The 23,722-nt window shown below is 41.7% G+C and overlaps 1 protein-coding gene across 1 annotated transcript; it reads right to left on the bottom strand.

The window, feature by feature from the left end:
* Positions 1 to 1,099: 1,099 nt before the first annotated feature.
* On the bottom strand, positions 1,100 to 13,193 carry MYCFIDRAFT_208388 (uncharacterized protein; the record flags this gene model as incomplete). Its single annotated transcript, XM_007930781.1, has 10 exons — positions 12,931 to 13,193; positions 12,844 to 12,878; positions 12,772 to 12,805; positions 11,671 to 12,742; positions 11,547 to 11,642; positions 11,306 to 11,515; positions 11,246 to 11,276; positions 11,089 to 11,216; positions 10,847 to 11,056; positions 1,100 to 1,109 (listed from the first exon to the last, which is right to left on the bottom strand). The coding sequence occupies exons 1-10, from the start codon at positions 13,142 to 13,144 to the stop codon at positions 1,100 to 1,102; spliced, it is 2,040 nt and encodes a 679-aa protein (XP_007928972.1). The 5' UTR covers positions 13,145 to 13,193.
* Positions 13,194 to 23,722: the final 10,529 nt, after the last annotated feature.

Genomic DNA, 23,722 nt, shown 5'->3' with positions numbered 1-23,722 from the left:
AGGTCTATCGAAGATTGCCCTCCGCTATAGCGAGGATCGTAAAGCCCTCTAGCGTCTACGCTAGGTTAGTACCGTATTCCTCTAAACGCGTTTATTACGGGTTAAGCGTAGCGTTATCTATCTCTCTATAATACTCGCCGATCTAATCCGCTATTGCGTCTTCTCTACCTACCGAATCCTTTACCGGGCCCTCTAAATTCTCTAGCTTAGGCGTAGCCGTACGTTCCTCGACCGTAGTATTAAGCGTTATATCCTTCTTGTTTGTTATATACTTAAGCTTAGACGCGAGCGTAGGAACCTTAATCGAAGGGTCTAAGGCTATATCCTCTCTACTCGTTACGTCCTTAGGCTCCGGCGCGGCTATATAATTCTCGACTGTTTCGTCTAATACTATATCTTCTTTGTCTGTTATATTATCTGCCTCTAGCGCGGCCTTACGACTTTCGACCGTAGTATCTAATACGATAACCCCCTTGTTAGTTATATTATCTAGCTTAGGCGCGGCCGTATAATTCTCGACCGTAGTATCTAATACTATATCCTTATTGCTTGCCCTACTCTCTAGCTTAGGCGTAGGCGTTAAGCTAGTAATAAATAAGGACTATCCGGCCGATCCTAGACCGTCTAATAGTAGCGGTTTCCCGCGAGGAGCGTTAACCTTACTATTCCCTATTATAGTGTCCTAGGGTTCTCGATCCTCGCTTCTACGATATTCCTTAGCTATCGCTTCTTAGAGGAGGTCGAACGTGTCGGCCTTATAGTATAGGCGAGACGCGCGCTATAAATCCTCCTCGAATAATATAACGTTTAGGCGCTTGTATCGCGATTAGTACTATAGAAATTTTTACTAAAAAGCTACTACTTTACGTTCCTCGCGACGGACGCAGTTATCGCGCTTAAGGGCCGTTTCTATTCGTCGTCGGTAATTAATAGAAAGCTCTCTTATCGTAGGATGCCGGAAAGATCGATACTAAATAAGGGATAGCCCGCGTCTACGTATAACGGTTGCCTAAGTAACGTAGTTACGATAACGATATAAGAGTACGCCTAGGCGGATTACGACTCCGAAGAAGGAGTCGCACCGTAGAGTCGTATCGATTTACGACGAACTGCGAGGGATTGTCCGGCCTCGCCTTTATCGGCGGAGCTAGTAACCTCTAAAAAGGCTAGCGCGCTCTTATCCGCTTTACTACCCTACAGAGGGTACGGGATAGTAGGGCCTCCTCTAGAGGGTAGGCGTTATTGTAGATTTTACGTAGATCGTTTGCGCCTATTAAGTCGTCGATATTATACTATATATTATAGGCGCTCCTATACCCCTTCTACTTTACTAGGTATTAGAGAATAGGCTAGCCCCTCCGGACGACGGTCCTTCGCTCTAGAAAGCGCTCGATTTCGTAAGAATCGCCCTTATTACTAGAACCTAGACCGTCCTTAGCTATAATAGGCGGGGGCTCGTAATTAACTGTTCTCTTAAAAGGATCTAGGTCTTTAGGAGCTTTTTCTAACTGCGAAACCGATATTACCGGATAGATACGTATTAATAGCAGTAACTCGAGACGGTAGGCTAGCCGTCCGACTTTCTCGAGAACCGTAAAAGGCCCTTTAAAACGGTAGCTAAACTTATACGACTAACCGGGTACTTCGTAACTACGGTATAGGCGAAGTATAATACAGTTACCTAGCTTAAGGAATAGGGGCTTATACTTGCTATTATACCGTTCTTTTATTTTTACGTTCGCCTAAGCAATCGCGTCCTAGACTTCCTTCTAGATACGACTACGCGCTACTGCCCTATTATACGGATAGTCGTATAGTATATCGAGCGAGTCGAGATTCGTCCTTACGCCTATAGCAACCTCGTTTAGCGACTAACCGGTAGTCGTATTACGGGAGTTATTAAGCGTAGCCTATAGCTATAGGATAAACGTCGTCTAATCCTCGCTAGGATAATCCGCTAACTAGTAACGAATTGCAGTCTCGACCGTTTAGTTAGTTCGCTCGGATTAACTATCGGTTTAAGGGTAGTAGGCCGTAGACGTAGCTAGCTTCGTACGCAAGCGCGAGAAAACGCCCTTAAAGAAGTCGCTTAGCTAGCAAGGATTACGATTAGCGATAAGTACTACTAGTATACTTATATCTATTAAATAAAGCCTATCGATTAGAGCGATACCCTAGTCGTAGGCCTTCTAGTCCTCTTTGCCTAAGACAACTGCTACCTGCTTAGACGTCTTATAAGTAATCGTATATAGTATATTAAATCTATCGGTTATAACCGGCAAGGCGGTTACGAGATCTATCGCTATAGTATAGTACAGGCCCTCCGTATTCTAGATCGGGTAAAGTTCGCCGTAAGGAGCGTATCGGGGGGTACGTAAAAGGAGACACTAGTAATAATAATCTAAATAGAGGCGAAGGTAGCGAGCGAGTCGATATATAAAGAAGGAAGCTTAAATGCGGTCGAAGACGCGCTAAAAGCCTTAGTAGTAACGGTTATCGTAAGCCTACTCGAAGATCTCGCCTATTAAGGCCTAAGGGATATAGAGTCGCTCGCGCCCTAAAGATTAGTTACGGAAATACAAGAGGCCGTCCCTCTCGAAGAATCGAATCCCTAGCGGACTATTAAACTTATTACCTACGAATAGGTCCGGATTTTTGCTACCCTTATAGCGAACTAGCGTTTTCGTTACCGAAGGTATATTAGCTCCCTCTAAATAGAGACGCTCTAAAGCATTCCGCGCCTACGCTTATCGAACTAGTCGTAAAACCCTAGACTAATGTTCGTCGTTATCGTACGTACGGTTTAACCGACGTCGGAAATCCGGATCTAGCTCTACTAACATCGTATAGAAGTAGGCTACTTCCTCTAGATCGGCCGAAGAGGGCGTAACGTCGGTATAGTAAGAGAGTAGGTCTAAGTTCTCCTCGTCTAGCGTTAACTTAGGCGACTCTATGTCCCCTAAAAGTCGACTAAGGGCGTCTAGAACTAGGTATATCCGCCCTAGGCGGTAAACTATATTAACTCGATATTAGGAAAGGAACATCGATACCCTTACTAACTTTAGGTTCTATTTACCTATATCGGTAGTCGTAGTTATCGATACCGAGTTAGTAAGACCGACCGCGGTATAGTAGTCTATAAAGATAGTCGTCGACCTCGATAAAGCATATATTAAATAGCCTACCTTTTTTACTATATATACGATTCCCGAGTATTCGAGCTCTATTAGCTAATATCGTATCTCCGCCTAAGTTAGGCCTCGGCTTAAGAACAGAATAGGCTAAACCTTATAGTAAGGAAATAACTGCGCCTTTCCCTTAGACAGAATCGGGTCTAGATCCCTATCGATATAGTAGAGTACCGCGCTATAGCTAAACTCTTTTAAGGAATCTATATTAGCGTATAAGCGACGATTAGGGTCGAAATAGTATAGGAAGGAGGGCTCGTAGAATATAGATTGTAATAAGCGAAACGCTTTTACTAGCTCGTCGCGGTACTAATCGTTCTTACCTAGCGTCGTAATAGCAACGTGCCGGCGACGACTATTGCCGGTAACTAGCGCCCCTTTTAATAAGCGTATCTTCTCCGCCTATAAAGGCGCCGCTATCTACGCGTAGTATAGGATGTATTGCCGCAACTAGTTAGTTAGACCGAGATAATGCTCTAGTTTCTATACGTTTTCCGGGAACTAAAGCGAGGTAATCGCTACGATCTTCTCTTTACTCGTAGCTAAACCGAGGCCGCTAACGTACTAACCTAAAAGAGTCGCGGAGGGGAAGCCTAAGAAAGTCTTCTTCGGACTAATACTAATCCTTACGGCGTCTAATCTCTAGAAGACCGCTTCTAGATACTCGAGGTGCTTAGGTAACGTCTACGAAAATACTACGATATCGTCGATATAAGCCCGCGCAAAGCTACGACAGTTACGAAGGATCTAATCTAGCTTCCGCTATACAAATTAGACACTATTCGAGTATCCTATAATAGCGACCTTATACTATTCCTAGCCGCGATAAGTATTAATCGTTAATTTGTAACGATCCTCTAGTTTTACGCCCTATTAGTAGAAGAAGGTTAGATAGTCTATAGTGCTAATATACTAGTACCCTACTAATTATATAAAAAGATCCGCCTAAAGCGGTATCTAATAGCTGTCGGGGATCGTTACCTTATTTAAGGCGCGGATATCGACTACCGCCCGCGGCTTATTAATTATACCGCCTTTACCGTTAGTAACCCGCTTCTAAACTACGAATACCGGGAAGCCGAAGGGGGTAGGCTCGGTCGTATATTGCATTTTCCCTTAGCGGTACAAGTCGTTATATATCTTGTCTACTACCTTACGGTCCCTCTTGCCTAGGTTAATTATACGAGGAGGCGGCAACAGATCTAAGTAGTTCGGTACTATAGGGATAGGTATATAATCGTGCTTAGGAATATCGACTACTATTTAGCGATCTATAAAAAGCTCTAGGTACCGCTCGACCGCTATAGCGATTTAGTCTACCTAGTTATCGTTACTATAGATCGTTACGCCTAACGCGTACTAGTATTCCCGCTATATATTTAGTATATCCCGCGTAGCCGTAAAAGCGTTAGGACTTAATCCCGCTAGTCCGTAGTCGGCTACGTCGATATAGTAGGCCCTAGCAATAGTCCTATTACTTAACGAACCGAGTAGCTATCCGGCTCGAATCGTTACTAGAGTCGTCGTATCGTTACGAATATATATATAAGAAAAATTAGCGTCTACGACCTAATTATACGCCGTTACTAACGGCGGAGCTTGTAACGACAATCCCTATATATTACTAGTTAGCTAGACTAAGAAACCGGCGTTAAGAATAAAATCCCGGCCCTTAGGGAGGTTACCGCCGTACTTAACTAGCGCGAGGGCGACCGTACGCGGCGCTAATATTACGTCCTCCGCTAGCCTTACGAGGCGGTAAACCGACTTCCCTTTCTTACGCTTAACGGCTACTTTAAAGCGGGCGTTGTCCTAACTAGCTATAGTAACCGTCTATATAGGAATATCGATCTTTATTCCCTCTAGAGTAATCGTATCTATACCGACTAGGATTTTTGCCTTTAGTTTAGGAACTAGGTAAACCTTACGAGTTATTCGTACTAAGGAGACTATACCGTCTATCTTCGCTACTAGGACAAATATATCTAATACGACGTATTCCCCGGAGCGATACGCGCCGGTAATGCCGCCGATTTCGATCGGTTCGTATAGCTTACGTACCTCTACGTCCGGGTAATAGCTTAAAACGAAGTCTTTTTCTGCAATAGTAAGCGTATAGCCGGTATCTAGGTAGACCTATATAGATATACCGGATAGTAACAACCGAAGAGGGAAAGTTATATATTGCTAATTCCGGAATGCGTAACTTTACTAAGCTAACGGAGGCGCCTTCGACTAAATTACTTCCGGGTTTGCCGATACGCGTTCGATAATAGTAGAAGGCGTCGTCGCCCCTATATACTCCTTATAAATATACTAGTATAGAAGGTTACCTAACTTAAATCGCCGCTTATAGACCTTGTAAGCGTACTTCGTAGAGGTAAATAGTTAGATCGCCGCTAGTAGGGACGCTTTAGCCTATAGTACCGAGTTTAACGCTAATAGCGAGCGGTCGCCTATACCTGTAAAGTAAGCTCCTAAGCCCGGATTAGAGTCGTATAGGTCGGTAAAGTAGTCGGCGTCTTCTCCGGCGTTACTAAAATAGCTATAATTATCTATATTAGTTCTCCTATTATCCTCCTAACTATCCTCCCGATAGCCGTCGTCGGCTTAGTTAGTATTATTTATAGTATCGCCTGCTTTCTTACTATTATCGGCAAAGTTAGCCTACTTACGAGCTCGATTGTTACGCTTTCTATCCTATCGATTAAATAGGCGCGAATCGACTCGCTTTAGGTCTTTCGAAAGGAAGGTAGGGCTACTACCCTTCGACGGTCCTTTACTATTTCCTGCCGGCGGTAGGCGATTCTACTAAGGGGCGTTAGGTAGGCGATTCTGCTAATAGGCGTTAGTAAGGCGTAGTAGGTTTAGTCGGTCGATATCGCGGTTCTAGTAGTTAGGGGATGCTCTTACTAGAGCGAAGCTCGCTAGAGTATAAGAGGCGTTCCCTTTATATTAGTTCTACTAGATAGCCTTACTAGCGCGGCTATTGTTCCTAGTTATAGCGTCTTAGCGACGATTAGACGAGGACGAAAGCATATACTCCTAGATTAATACCTACTTCTTATAGTACGTAACCTACTTATCGACCTTTATATAACAATTTAGCTCGTCTATGTTTAATTAGAGGCGCGGGTCTATTCGACGGTAAGCTTCTAAGAGCCGGTTCGATTTCCGTACGCCGGTATCCTTAGCGAGTCGTACCGTCTTAATAATAAAGTCCGTTACTAAACGCCTTAAAGCGATATCCTACCGGTCGTAGCGTTACTTATCGAGGAGATCTATCGCCTTTATCGGAGGAACCTTCTATTTCTTACTAAGATAACGTTCCTAGCGCTTTAGACCGTATCCGCCGCGGAGCTTTGCTCGGTTGCGGCTAGAAAGGTAACTATAATACTAACTAAGCGCTACCCCTCGAAAGTAAAAGGAGAGGTTAAGACGAACTATCTCTCGCCCTACGATATAAGTATAATCCTTAGCCGCTTCGATAAAAGCATATACCGAATAGTATATTATCTTGTTTCCGACTAAGGCGTAGTCTCCCTCGCTATAATCTATAACGCTAAGTAGAGGATCGAAGAACCTAAGATACGCTAGATCGAACTATAGCCGCTAGAGGCGGGCGTAGTACCCCTAGATATAACTTGCTTTAGAAACTAGCGATTCCGCGACGTAGTCCCGATAATGCTAATAGTATCTACGACGGCGGGCGTATCTATAATAACTAGTATCTAAGGAGCTATCGTTATCCGACGAGGATTAATTAGAGTCGTCCGAATCCTTACTATCTAATAAGGATCTATTTTTACTCGGATTATCCCTATACCGATAGTACTTCTAGCGTTGCTTCTTACCTTCCCGTAGTAGATCCTATAAGTCTAATAGCGGGAAGGGCAAAGGCTAACCCTACGTCGGCTTACGAGAGGAATTACCCGGATCGAAGTTACTAGGTAGTAGTAGTAGAGGATCGTTAGGAGGATTACTAGGTAGATTGCTAGGAGGATTACTAGGCGGATTGCTAGGCGGATCGCCTAGCGCAAACCCGCCCCGACGTAAGCGGCTATACCTATAGGCATTTATATATACGTCTACCCTCTACTAGTAATTATATTAACCTAGGTTCGGCTAGGGCGGACTTAGCTTACGCGTAGCCGATAGCGGTAAAATCGCCTATTCTATTAGAAAGTCTAATACGACTTCGTTAAGATAGACTCCTCTCTGTCTAGCTAATTCGCGAAGATAATTACGACGCTAACGGTTTTATTATATAGCGATGTTCGCCCTATCGATCTCCTCGGTTGTCTATAAGGTATCTACTAGGGTACGATATTAGAAACGACTACGCGGCTCGTTAGCCTACGGGTCGGCAAGGCTATCGTTTATTAGAGGCAATTAGCCGCGACCGATATCCTAGAATAGCGACGTCGACAGATCGGAAGGCCCGGTTAACGGTTCCTTAGGGGAAGTCTTAGGTAGAGGCCCTCTTAGCTTCTAAGGATTCTCGTCCGCCGGATATCGTAGCTTAAGTAGCCTCTGTAAGAAAACCGATTTAAGCGAGCTATTAGGCGAACCGGGACGCTATTCCGGCGGTACGGTTGTTTCTACTATAGTAATAGGCGAAACCGTAGGGCGCGGTAGAACTTAAGCTAGTCGGGCCGGTAGGCGCTACTCTACTATAGGTAGTAGACAGATCTCCGGGTAGAATTAACGGTAATAGCGTAAATCGCGTACCGTTAGGAGCGCGGCTTTAAGCTCCTTAACCGATTTAGTTAGAATTCCTTTATCTACTACCTACTATCTAGGGAAGTTATAACCGTTAAGAGCGTCTAGGTAGAGTTCCTTAATTTTAGCCTATAGAGGCGGCGGATTTCCTACGAGCGGGTAATAGTATAGAACGTATAAGGCAAGCAAGTCGATTCGGCCGTACTTTGCCCTAAGCTAGGTTGCGAAGTTCTCGCTATAATCGACGTAGTTCTAAATATAGGAACAGATACGTAGGATATAGGGCTCTATATCTAGCAATCCGAGATTATAGTACTAGGGTAGCGATTAAACCGCTAGCTTAGCTAATTTCGAGGCTTCTACTAGAGTTAGAAGCGAGTCCGAAGGAGCTACGGCAAGCGGGTAAACTATTAGTAAGAGGGTAGAGGCGAGATAGTCTCTAAACGGAGGATAATAATAGAGAACCGACTAAAGGCGGAGGAGCGTAGCTTATCGGGGCAGGTCCTCCTAGGGAAAGCGGCTACCCCTAGACCTAGGTATAGTAGGCAATTGCTACTAAAGGTAGAAACTACTACTACTGTCTCCTCGGGGTACTAATAGGATCGCCGATAAGGCGCTCGCGCGTCGGTAGGGTATAGTGCGGAAGGGTAGTAAATCGAATAGGTACCGTCGTAACGGGTAGGAGTTAAATCGTAGTAATCGGCGGAAGATCGGTAGGACCCGTAGCTAATCGCGTCGATTCTCGTCGTAGCCGTAACGACCGGGGTCGATTTAGGTAGAGGACTAGTAGTTAGTATAGAAGCTAACTAAGTATTAAGCGAAGCTACTAAGTTACTAGGCATACGGTTATAGTACGAAGGTATCGTAACGGTTATACGGTATAAAAGTTAGTGCATTCTCTAAGGTGCCGCGAGGCAAGCTGTCTATATAATAGTCCTACTATTAGTAGCAATAGCGACCGTAGCGGTCGATAGTAACCGCTACCTACTATCGTATATACAATAGTATTATATCGTAATAGCTCTTTTCTACTAACCTACTGCTACTCTTGCCTATCTGAATATAATATCTAGCGATACTCCGCTACTAGCCTAGTTTCCTTAATATATAATTTCCGCTACTATAGCGATTCTATAATACTCTCTTACTAGCCTAACTTTCTATAGGATATCTTACTTTGCTACTTGCTCTAATATTAGGACTCCTTCTATATTACTACTTAGCTAGCTCTCGGTATAAGTGTAATAGCAATCTTCTAGTTAGCCGCTATCGTTTTATACTCTAGATCGACTTCTCTCTTACCTCTTTTCGAGCTTACGATAGACTACGCTTATATCCGTCTACGAGATCGGCTATCTAGATCCTATCTATTACCAATATACGCGTTATATATAGTCTACTACAACTTACGGATTAGGATAGCTATCGGAGATCTACTTACTATAACGTTAATTCCTCGGCCTTAGACGCTTCTTCTACTTTTTTAGCTTAATTAGTATTATATACGATATAAAAGGCGATAGCACTTTATCGCCTATTACAGTATATAGTCTCGCTTTCTCGAATGCTTAGTTAGTAGCCTTATAAGAAACTTATAGTTACCTTCCTATATATTCCTTATAATAGTATCTACTACTACCTACTCCTTCTTTATATACGCTATTTCTAAAGCGGTAGCGTAAGAGTATACTATAATACCGAATTAGTATATTCGTACTATCTCGATAAGTTTAAGGTTGTATTTAAGAGCGTTCGCGCTAAGATTACTAAGTATAGGAAAGATAGACGAAGAAAGGAGAAGGGAATAGATTAGGATAGTAGCCGAGGGAGATCTATTAAATAGGACTTTTTATATTAGGATAACTATATATAGAGCGTATAGGAAGAGATAAGCGAGGGACTAACTCTATATAGACGACGGCCGTAACGACGCTAAGTCGAGTATATATCTAGGAATACCTTATCTACGACTACGCTAAGTATAGTAGAATTAATAGGAAGCCTAGCTAGGACTCGAGAGTAAGAGGTAGGGAAAGAAGAGTAAATATAAGCAGAGTTTTATACTTTAATATAGCGTAATAGAAATAGTAGATTCTAATAAGACTCGTATTATTAGGAAAACCTACCTATTCTTAAATTTATTCGAGTTTTTTAATCTAGCGATTTCCTTTCTAGCTAAAAGAGATAGACGAGGTAAAGGTTATTACTATAATACTAGAAACTATTCTAGGTACTATTACGAGGATAAATATTAGCAGTAGCCGAGCTAGTACTTTCTCTAAGTTAAAAATCCGTACTACTTAATACTAGGAAATTAGAGGCCTCTAATTCGAGGTTAAAGGTAGATTCGAGTAGAATAGCGAAACTCTAAGATAATCCTTACTAGTTCTTACTATATATATTTCTTACTATCTTACTTCTATCGACCGTCTTTAGATATACCGAGAGTCTCGCTTTCCTATCTAGCTTTTATAACTTCTTCCTTCTTCTATAGTATACGAGTACTACTAAGATATTAAGGGTCGTACTACAATAGCCGGGATTAGGTAGATAAAGATAAGTCGGCGAGAACGAAGAGCTTAAAGTCTAGCGTAATTAACGAAGTTAGTATATTAAAAGTAGTAGCTACGTTCGATAATAGCTTTATAATACCTCGCTAAGTTTAAATCGCTCGAAGCGGACAGTATCGTTTTATACCTAATACAGCTACTACTCGTATAAGTACTTAGCGATAGAGATATAGGATCGCTCTAGCTACCGGATACTATAATTAAGGTAGGCTAGCGAGTAGGCATACTTGAGCTAGCAAAACATCGTTAGTATAAGTAGCGGCTATAGCTAGCGTGTAGTATAAGCTATATTATGCCGCTTAAGACCAACTAGGCAGCTCTTACTGTCTATCCTTCCTATAAACAAGAACTTAGAGAAGGCGAGACTTCTCGAGAACATGTTCGACTTTCGCGTAAGACTCTCGCAAAGCCATCGAGGTACGGCCGTAGGAACATCGAAGACTCGTTGTTCGACAAAAGGAGCTAACCTTTGCCAGTGCAAGAGGCGTCTTCCAGCTGAAAGGGAGAATCGCTAATCCGCTAGAGAGCCAACAGCTGGCGACATGCCTGCACTCCTCTTCCTGTGCCGGCTTGACACTCAGCCTAGGAGATCGGCGTTCGCGGGACACTAGGTTCGCGAGTGCGATGATTCATGTGCCGAAGACAGGCGCGTAAAGTGAGCAGGAACACCATCGTTCAAGAGTATTGTAATCAATCCGATACAGATCGTGGGTAGCGAACTTCCCTGCTGCCCAAACTGAAGCCGCCAGAAATGATGAACAAAACCATGAACATCTCCGTCCATAGCCAGACGTCCCTAATCACACTCCCAATGCCAAAAGTTACAATTCAGGCCAGGTGGACTCAGCACAAGGCGAGAGTGCCGGCCAAGAAATCACTGAGCATGGCGGAACTGATGTATATGCGCACTGCGAGAGGAGGATGTTTGGGAGATGTGCGTCGCAATATAGCTTGATAGGGCGATATGCTCTCGTTCTTGCATCAGGTGTTCGCTGGTGGGACGCTCCGAAGCAGTTGTGCGGGACGTCTGAGGTTCTGTAGCCTGAACCTGTCGAGGAGCGCGAACATCTGCGTAATGAGGAACACCTTGAGGTTGGGCGGATGGGTACTGGTGTGATGGAAGAGGCTGCTAATCTGTATGGCCGAATAGGCGAAATCGGGCCTCCTGCAATTGTCGCACAAGTTGACACTGCTCCTTTACGAAGTCAATGAACATCTGCGCGTGTTCGCTTTTGGCTACCTCGTAGTCTCGCTGCGCCTGCTCACGTGCGTTTCGCCCTCGGCCCCCCTCGGCCTGAAGATCTTCAATACGACGGGTATTGTCTATATTCCCATTCTGCGCTCGGGCCTGTGCTAGCTGACGCTCCAGGTCCTGCCGCAGCCTCGACTGCTTATGCACGTAGGCAGTAAGCTGTCTGATTTTCAGCTCGTTGGCTGTTCGCTCAGCCTGAAATGCACGTTTCCTGGTTTCTCCTTCTCTACGGACCTCTCGCAGTTGATGTTGCAGGTTCTGCCGCAACCTTGATTGTTGATTTGCGTTGATGGTAAGTTGTCTGACTTGAAGCTCGTTAGCTTCAAGGACAGCCTTGAAAAAGCTCTTCAAGGTTTCGTTTTCTTCCCAAGTCTCCTGTAGTAGATGATCTGAGTGCTGCCGCAGCCTCGATGATCTGTCTAATTCGGCCGTGAGTTGCTCAACTTTGAGCTTGGTGGTTATTTTGGTAGCCTGTAACTCAGCTGCGAGATCGGCCTTCGCTTTCTTGCTGCGATCCACCTCTTGCGCAAGCTGAAAGGCATAGGCTGTTTCGTTGTGCTGGAATGCCCGTAGAGCCGCTACGCATCGATTGTGCGTGTTGCTAAGGTCTTTGATTTGGGCCATATGTAGCTCGCTTGCAGCTACTTTCTCCCAGCGGGCGGTATCAAGGTCACGCTCGAGCCGATATACCTTCGTCTCTATTTCATTTTGCGCAATCCTGAGCGTGATGCTCTCTGCCGAGGACAACTGCACTCTCGCCGTTGGAGAGCAGCATTCGATCCCCAGCTTCGGTATATTGGAGTTGGCGGACGCCACTACAATTTCGTCCGAGGCCGCACTTATACCTGTGTCGGGTTCCTGTTTGACTTCTGCTTCCAATAGAGGCTTTGCTGTAGCATTACGCTTTGTCCGATCTTCTATTGAAGGTACTCTATCGTCCCCGCAGGTCTTTCGTTTCTTCGCCCTAGAACTTCTCTCGCGAGGAGGGGTCAGCACCATGGCTAATGCAGCTAGGCGAAGTGGTTTGGGAGAGGACAACGCTGGTCTGTAGAAGGCAGAGAACAGCCTAAAGCCTCTCATGTAGCAATTCGGGCTAGTTCAAAGGTGTCACAGCCGTGTCGTTTGCGGAGGGCCAGTCTTTATGAGCTCCGAAAAGGCGTATTGTCGCCATTTTCAATCGAGCGTAATTATAACGCACTGGGTATTATTCTTGGCACACCATCTCCAGCACTTCCCGTTGCAAAGTCTCTTCTTATTGAGGAGCAAAGGTCGCATTCGGCGCAGAGCTCCCGGTCTTCGAGCGAGCGTATACGGTAGGGTGTAGCTGATGCGCTTTCCTTGATGAGATATAGAACCCCGTGGAGGGAGCCAGAGTCCATGCTGCAAATCGTATCCGATGCCGATACTAACATAGTTGAGGGTGTATAAGCTGGGTTATCAAATGAAGACAAGTAGATGGCGCTCCCAAACAGAAGCTCGCTGCTCGAACTTCGAAGCTCGCAGTAGATCTAGGCTTAGGTGCGCGCTAAACCCTAACCCATACCGCGGGTACTTGATATGCCGGTCGCTACGGCTTTGCTCGGCTGTCCAAATCTATACCTTATACCGGTAGTACTGCGGATACTTTAAGCGCTTCGAGCTTGAAATCCCCCGAGATGCTTCCGAGAGTTAATTCAAATTCCTAAAAGGGCTCCGGTACTCGCCGGCGAGGAAAAGTACTATAGCGCGAGTCTACGAGCACTTTTTCCGTACCTTACACCGCTAGTACGAGACAGGTTTAGAGTAAGTGCTTGTACTCGCGGGAAGATAGGCTTACTTTTTAATTAGAAAGAATTTCGAACTGCCGGCCTAAATTAGGTATAGATATACGTTAGGCAATTCGTTGCTTTTATAGGTACGAAGATAGACGTCTCTATATTTATAGAATATCGATACTAGCATGCTTAGCGGCAGGCAGATCTAGAATTAAAAGACAAATCTAGTAAAGTTAAAGCGAAAATTATAACCTCTTCGTTTATATATAAATCGTATAGCTACGGTTCTAGACGTTTAGCGCTATAGACTTTATATTATCCCTTATATATAGCCTATCCTTCGTCTTAGGAAAGTATTTTACTAAGAACTACCTAATCCTAGGTATAACGCGTCTCGATAGACTAACTAACTATAATTAAGTAGTCCTAGAGTGTTTATTAGCTTATACCTTAGAGGTAATTAATTAGGTTTTATATAGTAGTAAGTCGCTCGATCCTCTCTATTAACTATAGAAAGACTAGATTAGCCTATTTAGTTAAAGTAGAACTAATCTTAATAACTATAGTATTAAGGCTTAGACTTAGAAAGTCGTATAGCCTTTTAGAAGGCTTTCGGAGCGCTAAACCTATTCTATAGTAGGTAGACTCTTTTCTACTTCTCCTGTTTTTTTCTTATAATATCTATAGAATATTAAACTATTTTTAATCGTCTTAAGAGATCGCTACTTTATCGAGTAGACGCTTAATACCGAGATATAGTATTCTAATATCTATAATACGCGAGGATCTAAATTTAGATAGGCTTAGAGGTAGTCTAGATAATATATTTAGAGCTAAGTCTAGCGAGCCTAGTAAGAATAGAGCTAATCGAGAGAGCGTATTTATATATAGTTCTAGAGAGAGTAGTAATTCTAGCGCTAGTAAAGATACTCTATATAATAGGAGTAGCCCTATTCTAGTATATATAATATTAGTAGGATTATAAGACGCGCGAGCTATAGATTAGATATACGCTTATAGCTATAAGAATAATTCGAAATCGTCTTTATCTTAGAAAGTTATATCCCTATTACGTCTAAGTAGCGAAGTAATAATTCTAAAAGGCCAATTCGTATTAGATAGGCTAGCGATATTATAGTAAGAAAGCAAAGATTAAGAGTAGGTAATTATTATAGAAACAATTTATTATAAAGAAGGGCGTTACGAATGCCTATAACTATATCTATTACTAATAATAAGAATTATAAAGAATCTAGCGTTAGCTAAGATACCTATAGCTATACGTAAAGTAGCGTTATAGAGTCTAACGAATGTCTAATCTTCTTCTCTATCGTTACCGAGATATAAGTAGGCTACTAAACGAATTCTAGTAGGAAGTAAAGTACGAACTTAGTATTTTTACTAGATTTCGAAGATACGAGAATAAAACCGGAATACTATCTACCTAATATTATAGAGTATATTATAGTACGTATATAGCCGTATATTAGTCCTATTTAAGAGTTAGAGGCGTATATCGGTAAGTAATATATATATAATACGCGGCGCGGTTAGTATAGGTATTATAGTATTATAGTTAGTAAACTCTATTCTAGTCTCCCTTTCGCCCTCTATTGTTGCCTTTTCTCTCTCTTCTTACTACCTAAGTATCGGAGTTAGGCAATTTTATAGAGTATAGCTTCTAGGATAGAAAGCTATTTAAGGAGCTTAAGTTACTACTATAGTAAGTTCGCGGCTTAGGTAGTAGAATAGGTTAGTACTTAGTAATATTTTATAAATGTCCGTAGTAGGTAGACTTGTAGCTCGCTCTTCTATAGGAAAACAACAGCCCGGGCTATCGCGCTCGCGCTTTCTACTTCTCTAGCTATTCTTACTAATACTTTCCTCGCTTTTTAGCATATTTATACTAGGAGCTCTAGCTATAGCTATAGAGATATATCGTTAGTACGGAGTAGTGATAGGGTCGCTTAGGGTAGTGTTGTGTATGTGTGTGTATATATATATAAAGCGATTACTATTAACGAAGCGCTCGACTCCTTTCGCTTACTATAGTATACTATATATTATTTACTTCGCTTTATCCTCTACCCTCTATCTTCTACCTTCTACCCTCTACTACCTTAGCTACTAATAGGGATACTCTTTGCGTAGTATATCGCGTAGGTATAGCAGTTTATGTACGGCTGGACGTGTGTCCTAGTATATCTACTAAGATATCTTTAGGAATAAGGAGGTTTAAAACGATTTAGCCTATTTTACGTATCGCTTAGCTTAATCGAACTTATATAGGCGGTACTATAGTACGGTATAGTCTTAGGCTAGGTAACGGTACGGTCGGTAGGCGCTATTAATAGCGCTAGCGCTAGTATAGTTACGAATACGTCTATAGTAGCTACTACGACTTATAATAGATTAGAAGTCGGCGTATACTAAGAATCCGTTTCTACTACTAACCCCTAGTAAAACCGTAATCTACGTAATATTATTACGTCGTATAGGATAGGGATAGTATCTAACCTTACTATCGCTTAAAAAAGCTAAAGAGATAGCGGTATAGACTAAATCTAGGTATTATTAGTTTGTATTATAGTAGATCGATATATAAACTTATTTTCGCTTCTTACTATACCTTACCGTCGCCGGCGCCTTTCGCTTACTTAAGGTAGAAATAGTCTATAGAGGAAAAGTCGTAAAAGATAGTTATATAATTATATTAAAAAAGATAGACTATAAAGGCTATAAAGGTAGATCTATTACTACGCCTATCTATATAAAGGGCGGATTCTCGTATAGATTACGCTATAGAGCGACCTATGCCTCTAGTATCGCTAGTTATATAGTAGCTAGTACAGTACTCTCGATCTCTAAGGCGTCTAGTACTCTTAAGGCAGTAGCTAAGATATCTATTATCTCTACTATTACCTCTTCTATACCTATCTTATAAACCTTACTATAGAACTCCCCTTTTTAGCTATTACCTTACTTTTACCTTTATAGGACTTCTTACGCGATAGACTAGCGATTTAGCTAAGATTAACGTAGTATTAACTTAATAGTACCCTAGTAGGTAGCGGCTACTACGATAGTTATAGAAAGGGAGTATTTAGTAGTAATTAGACCCTATAGTAGTTCGGTTTCCGAACTACTAAACGTATATAGTTTGGTTTCTTAGCGGCGAACTAGCTCCCTAGTTCCGGTTTGGTTTTTTCGAACTATATAGATTCCTAGTTTAAACTAGAGACTGTATTAGTTTTACTATAAGGACACTCTTATTCGACTGCCGGCTACGATTGCCGGCTATAATAGTTACTATATTACATTTACTACGCTCTTTTACCGTTGCTAGGGCGTAGTTGCCGTTACTAGGGCGTAGTTTTACTATAAGGACACTCTTATTCGACTGCCGGCTACGATTGCCGGCTATAATAGTTACTAGGTTATATTTACTACGCTCTATTACTGTTACTAGGGCGTAGTTACCGTTACTAGGGCGTAGTTGCCGTTACTAGGGCACAGTTGCCGTTACCGGAGCGTAGTTACCGTAGTTGCGAAAGCTTACCTATATAACGTTACGTAGGCGGTAACAATTAGGGCTTCGCGATATTCTTATATCTTTTAAATTCTTCCTCTATACCTATACCGATAATAACTACTATACGCTACGCCCCCGCCCCTTTTCCTTATAATAGTAAGAGAGAAGCGCGCCGTACGCTAAATAGAAGATAGAACTAAAGACCGCGAGTTTGTTTTACCTAAGCGTCTAACTAAAAAGCGTAAGACTAAAGAGGAGTACTCTACGAAGAAGAATTCCGTACGAGACCGCGAGAGAAAGGAGAAGATAGATAAGGATAAAAGAGCTAAGGATAAGAGAAGAAAGGCGCGGAATAAGGTATTCTATCGATAGCTAGCGCCTATAGAAAAAAGTAAAGGTCAGAATAAGAAGATAAGCTAAGAGAAGGCTAAGAGGAGGAAAGAATTGCGGCTAGTTTTCGAGCGTAAAGTTCTAGTAGCGTAAGTTAATCTAGCTAGCGGCCGTAGCTAGTAGCCGTAGCCGGTAGCCGTAGTCGGCAGCTATAGCCGGCATATTTTTCTTTAAGACGTTAACTAATAGCATTTAGACCTATAGCCGCTACCTCTATCGATACGACCGATAGTAACGGAGATATTTAGATAGCCGAGAACAATAATACTAGAGTTTAGGATACCGCGATAGAGCTTAATACTAAGAATAAAGGAACTAAAAAAAGCGAGGAGATACTATACGTCGATCTAGTAATAGGTATAGTCTTAGGGCCTAACGCTATAGACGATAAGCGCTAGGAGTAGATCGAGTATAGTTAAAGAGACGAGATACTAGTAAAGGGCTAAGGTATAAGTCCTATTAATCTAGAAAATCATAGTTAAAGCTACTACGAAAAGCTAGTAAGGATTAGAATCGAGACTAGTCGTCTTTATATCCTCGATATAGAGTAGAAGTTTCTTTATTAGTATTAGAGCGAAGCCTTTACGTCTATAAAGGCAAAGTAGCTTACTATTAATGCGATCGCGGCTAGGTATCTAGGGACGGTAGAAGTATTACTAAAGGAGGAAGGGGTATAGGTAAATATTCTATACTCGGTATATATAGCTAGCGTTCGTAGCCGGTAGATACTAATAGTTAAATAGAAAGCGTTTCTCGAGAGTAGAGTACTACTACTATATAAAATCTTTACTAAGGCAGAGAGGGCTTGTATCCGGAATCTAAGCAGCTAGTAGGATAGGTTAGCGTTAGAATTCTCTAAATCTCTATATAAGCCTCCGAAGGATTACCTATTTTAGCGATACGGCTTTATCTCGACTACTCCGTAGGTACCCGACGAAGCTCGAGCGCTCTTTAAGGTCTTTACTAAGAAGCGGAAGGAGTTCGAGGATTAGGATTAGTTAATAGAGCTATTAGTTAGTCTTAGGTTTCGTAGTTAGACTCGGCCTAAGCATTTGCTTATCGAGTATCTTATACCGAAAGAGGATAGAATAAGACTAAAAACGAGCTTAGATTCGTTAGGTATAGTAGCTCGGTTCCGTTAGTAGGAGAGAGCCGCCGTATAGAAGGCTAAATTTAGATAGTTAAGGTAGCTAGGAAAGAAATTCTAGTAGTTAGGCTAGCTAGGGTAGCTAGAAAAAAAATCTAGTAGTTAGGTAGCTAGGAAACAAAAAAAAAGGTAGCTAGCTATTTACTACCTAGCTATTCCTAACGATACGATACTATAAAAGAAAGGGTATTTCCCTATAGCTACTAGTATATATCTACTACTCCTAAGTCCTTACCTTACCGTACGAAACTTTAAAACATGCCGACCGATATTATATATATACTAGGTACTATACTAGGAAGGGTAATAACGAGACGATAGTCGAAATAGTCTAGTATACGAGCGAGATTACGATAACGTCGAGAGGAGGTTGTATACTTACCTTCGAGCCTATTAAGTCCTAGACGACGATTAGGGCTAGATTTATCCTCTCCGAATCCTAGTAGTAGGAATTTATTATAGGGTACTACTACCTAGTCCTTACCTTTACGGAGTCTAAGTAGAAGGTTGTTCGGAGATATAAGAATATCGAGTATTAACCCGGAAATCTTCGAAAAGGCTAGCTAGGCGTATCTTTAGAAACCCGAGTACATAGAGCAGTTTAATTAATAGGTCTATAAGATATAGTTCCCTTTATACTTACATTTAAAGGAGTATAAACTCCGGAAGTACTCGATACGATAGGGGAGTAAGGAGCGAACGGACACATTCTAGAAGTTCTTTATAGAGGGGGCATTATACCGTTATACGACTTCTCGACTTAAAGGTTAACTAGTAATTGTCTATAACTTCTACGGTTTAATCTTAAAATACCCGAAACTAGGGAATAGGAACTTATCGCCTACGAACTATCTCTATTCTAAACGGTATCGGGAATCTTAAGGAGAGAGGAGAGTTAATATAGATATAGCGTTCTAGAAAGAGGTACGTCTTCTAAAATACCGGCTATAGCTGCCGGCTATAGATTCCGGCTATAGATTCCGGCTACTTTAATTAACCGTAGAGGTCTAGCTAATTATTATAGGCTACGCTTAAGGAAGCTCTAGGATTAAAGGCTACCGATTTCTCCCCCGAAGACTTTAAGTAACTAGTAAACAAAATACTAGCTATAAACGGTCTTCCGGAAGACTTCTACGAAAGGGAGTCTATATAGAAGATATACCTATATCTTATAAACTACCCTCCCCTATTTCTCGGCGCGATAACCTAGCGTATTATATTCGAAAAGAACAAAGAGGCTACGTTAGACGATATTCGGGAGATCCTCCGTAATATTCGCCGAGTAGCTATTACTATCGATAGCTAGTTAAGCCGGACTATAAGAGCCTCCTTCCTCTCGATTATACTATACTTTATTAATTCGGATTAGAAACTCTAGGAACTTATAATCGGATTCCCTAAAATTCTAGGTTCCTATACTAGTAAGGATATAGCGAAGCTTGTCTATACGGTAATAGATAGGGTTAGCGTAATAACGAAACTAATCTCGATTACTACGGATAACGCTAGTAATAATCGAACATTATATAAGGCGTTATATATACAATTTACTCGTATATATCTTTAAAATTACTAATTGTATCGATAGGGTCGAGTACGTAGAGGAGATTATAAGGTCTATAATCTAGCTTAATCTTCCGAATATTAAGCTCGCTACGATTCCGGATACGTATAATAATACGTACGATAATAACGATAAAGAGGAGCCTAGTAATAGCCCTAGCCCTATTAAATCGGAGCCGACGTCGTTGCTAGTTATATCCCTATAGAAGTTTCCCTACCTCGCTTATATAGTTTAAATCGCGATCCGAGCCCTCTTTAAGACGCTTAAAATTGCACTATTAAACGACGAGTAATAGAAGATCCTAGATAAGGATAAAGCAAAGTCGAAAGTCGAGAAACTCGTTATAGCAATAAGACGGGATAAGGTAGAGAGCCTCGCTCTCGTTTTATATAAGGTATAACTTTTATCCGTAGCCGGTACCTATAGCCGGCAACCTAGTATAGTTCTAACTCTTTTTCTCTAGCTTCGTCGTCTAGCAATATATACGAACTCGAGCTTATAGAGATATAACTAATTCGAGGCTATTTAAAAGAACCTAATTAAGCGCCCTAAAACCGATGCCTAGAATATCGTATAGAATAAGCGATAGTAAAAGCGGCCTCCTTAGCGCCTACTCCGTTTTACCTAAGACGTTAAGACCTAGTTCGATTCGACTTTCTATATAGTTACGAGGGGATATACTTTACGTACTGCTCTCGAGATCTATTAGAGTTCCGAGGGTATTAAGTAGCTCGGCCTTACCGCCGCCGAATAGCGCTAAGTAGAGTATCTCGTCGATATTAGTAAGTATTACGCGAAGGTTACTACTATAATTAGAAGAACCTAAGGACCGACGATCTACCTTATCTTTACGTACTATAACTAGCTCTTTAACGAGCTCGAGGAAACCGTAGCTAAGCTAGCTAAGAAGAGCGTTCCCTAGAAAGTAGCTATAACGAAAGCTATAGACACCTCCTATACTAAGTTATATAAATATTATAGTGCTACCTTTAAGTCGTTCGGGGATATCTATAGCGTTACGTACTTACTTAACCCGGTAGAAAAGGATATATACTAGTAGAGGCCGGAATAGAAGGCGGACGAGGTATAGCCGAAGCATTACTAAACTATTCTAGAAAAGATGTTCTACGAGCGTCGGAAAGAAACTAGTCTAAATATAGCTCCTATAAAGAAAAAGAAGGTTTAGAAGGCTCCGATATTATACCTATTTCGTAGGTAGGAAGTAGAGGCAGAAGAGGAAGCAACTACTAAAGTAAATAAAGAAGAGTTCGATCTCTATCGGCGCGCGAGTAAGTATAAACCCGTAGGCTCGGAAAGAGGGCTAATAATCTCTAGATCTTACCGGTCTTCTAGACGAATTCGGAGACGATATTCTCGCTATATAGTAGCGGTTAGAGCCTAAGTTTCTAACGATAGCGTCGGTCGCTCGGGACGTCCTCGCTATCCCGAGCGTAGGTATAGGCTATAAGAGGTCTTTTAGTATCGCTCGTTACTAGGGCCGCTTTAATCGAATATACTCTCCTACTACCTTCGAATCTATTATAGTATTCCGATACTATCTCCTCTACTAGAATCGCTAAGGTAGGTTACTAAAGATTATACTAAAGGAGCTAATCGAGGAATTAGAAAACCTTAAGATCGAAGAAATCTAGGAGCGCGAAGAGAATACGAAATTTAGTCTAAGCGAAACCCTAATTAGCGATAACGAAGAGGAGGAGGGCGGAGGTAGAAGGCGATACTAGGTCGAGAAGCGGAAACGTATATAGGCTTAGAGTAGCTTTAAGGAGACGAAGCGTTTACGTATAAGGTAATATAGCCGGCGTATATAGCTAGTATATATCCGAAATATATTTCGAATTCCTAGGACCTAAATAGACTAGTTGCTATAGCAACCGACCCTACTTATCTACGGACTATTTCTAATTCTCTATTCGCTCTTCCTCTCCTTCTTCCCTTTCCCTATATTCTTAAAGATAAATATGCCTTAAGGATTCGGCTCTTCGGGCCTTCCTAAGCCGGCTACTTCCCCTTCCTTAAGCTACTATCCTTTATTCGAATCTAACGATAACCTACTAAGGCGGTTTAATAGAAGACTATTTGTTCTAGAAGGTAAGAAGCATTAATGTCTCCTTACGATTATATACTTATTAATTTTCTAGGTCCTACCGATATACCCTCGTCGCCTAAACGCGTAGATAAATATCCTTAGAGGCTAAAGGGCAAAGATAAAGCAAGCTAAGTATAGGGAGACTATAGCGAGAACGAGATATCGGAAGAGTAAGGCTCTTCGTAGTATATACGAAGGAAGGGGGTTCCTCGGAAAACAGTACCGAAAAACAAGAAGGCTTTAGGTAGATAGGAGAAGGCTAAAAAGAGTAGGCGGACGAAGACTATTACGAAGAAAAGTTATCTTTCTATTAAAAAAAAGGGAATAAGGCAGGACTTAACGATAAAGAAGCGGCGCTTCAAACTAGGTACTATTGCCCTTTACTAGATCCGGCTTTTCTAAAATAAAAGAGGGACCGAGCTTTTAATCCCTAAGACTCCCTTCTAGCGACTCGTCCGAGAAATTATATTAGATTTTTAGTCTAGTATACGATTTACGGCTAAAGCGATTAGTGCTCTTTAGGAAGCTATAGAGGCATTTCTCGTAACCGAGCTTAAGCTTTTTAACCTCCTTACTATCTATACGAAGCGGGTTACTCTTTAAAATAAAGATATATAGCTTCTAGCTAAAATTCGGCGTCGGTTTATAGCGGATTAGTTAGAAATTGTATTTAGTTGTTAGATTAACCTAGGAGGAGGCCTACTTTCGTATCCTTTTGCCGGCTATAAGTACCGGCTATATTTCTAATTTTATCTCCGCGCCGTCCCTAAATCTAAGGTACGAAGTAGAAACCTAGCGCTCTATATTTACCCGGCTATTATAGAGACGAGCTATATTTAGATTAGTTTCTTCGTATATCGCGACCTAGCGGGTAGTAAGCGAAAGGGCGATAGAACGTTTATAATACGTCTCTATTTAGACCTAAAACACAAAGGTCCTAAGGAGCCCTAGTATCCTAACTATAAGGAGATTCTTTAGTATTAGTACTTTAATCCTCTATACTACGAGGCAGATAGTAAGCCTACGAGAGAGAAACTTTAACGAGAAATTCTCTATAATACGTAGCGCTATTATATAGCTATAGATACGTACTAAGTCCGGCAACTCGAAGAAGAATTAAGATAGCGTATTAGCGACCGAGGAGGAGATCGATAGTATACTAGTAGAGTCGAGGTCTTATAAGCGAAGTATAAGATAATATAGGCTCTTAGTCGTATAGAGTAACGTACTATATAAATAACTAGGCGTGCTACTCTTATTTACTTACGACCTATATCCTAGGATGCTCTTCTCGTACTTTTTATACTCTTTTCTAATACCTTACCTATAATCGCTCCGCGATAACTAAGTGAATATAAGCTATAGGATTTCCGCTCGGTACCTTAGCCTTCGAGATACGGCGGAGTTAATTCTCTATAATACGTAGCGCTATTATATAGCTATAGATACGTACTAAGTCTAGTAACTCGAAGAAGAATTAAGACAGCGACCGAGTA

The sequence above is a fragment of the Pseudocercospora fijiensis genome (genome assembly GCF_000340215.1).
Source record: "Pseudocercospora fijiensis CIRAD86 unplaced genomic scaffold MYCFIscaffold_7, whole genome shotgun sequence".
NCBI classification, from domain to species: Eukaryota; Fungi; Ascomycota; class Dothideomycetes; order Mycosphaerellales; family Mycosphaerellaceae; genus Pseudocercospora; species Pseudocercospora fijiensis.
Note: the sequence above shows the minus strand (reverse complement) of the source record. Positions and strands in the feature narration are given on the sequence as shown.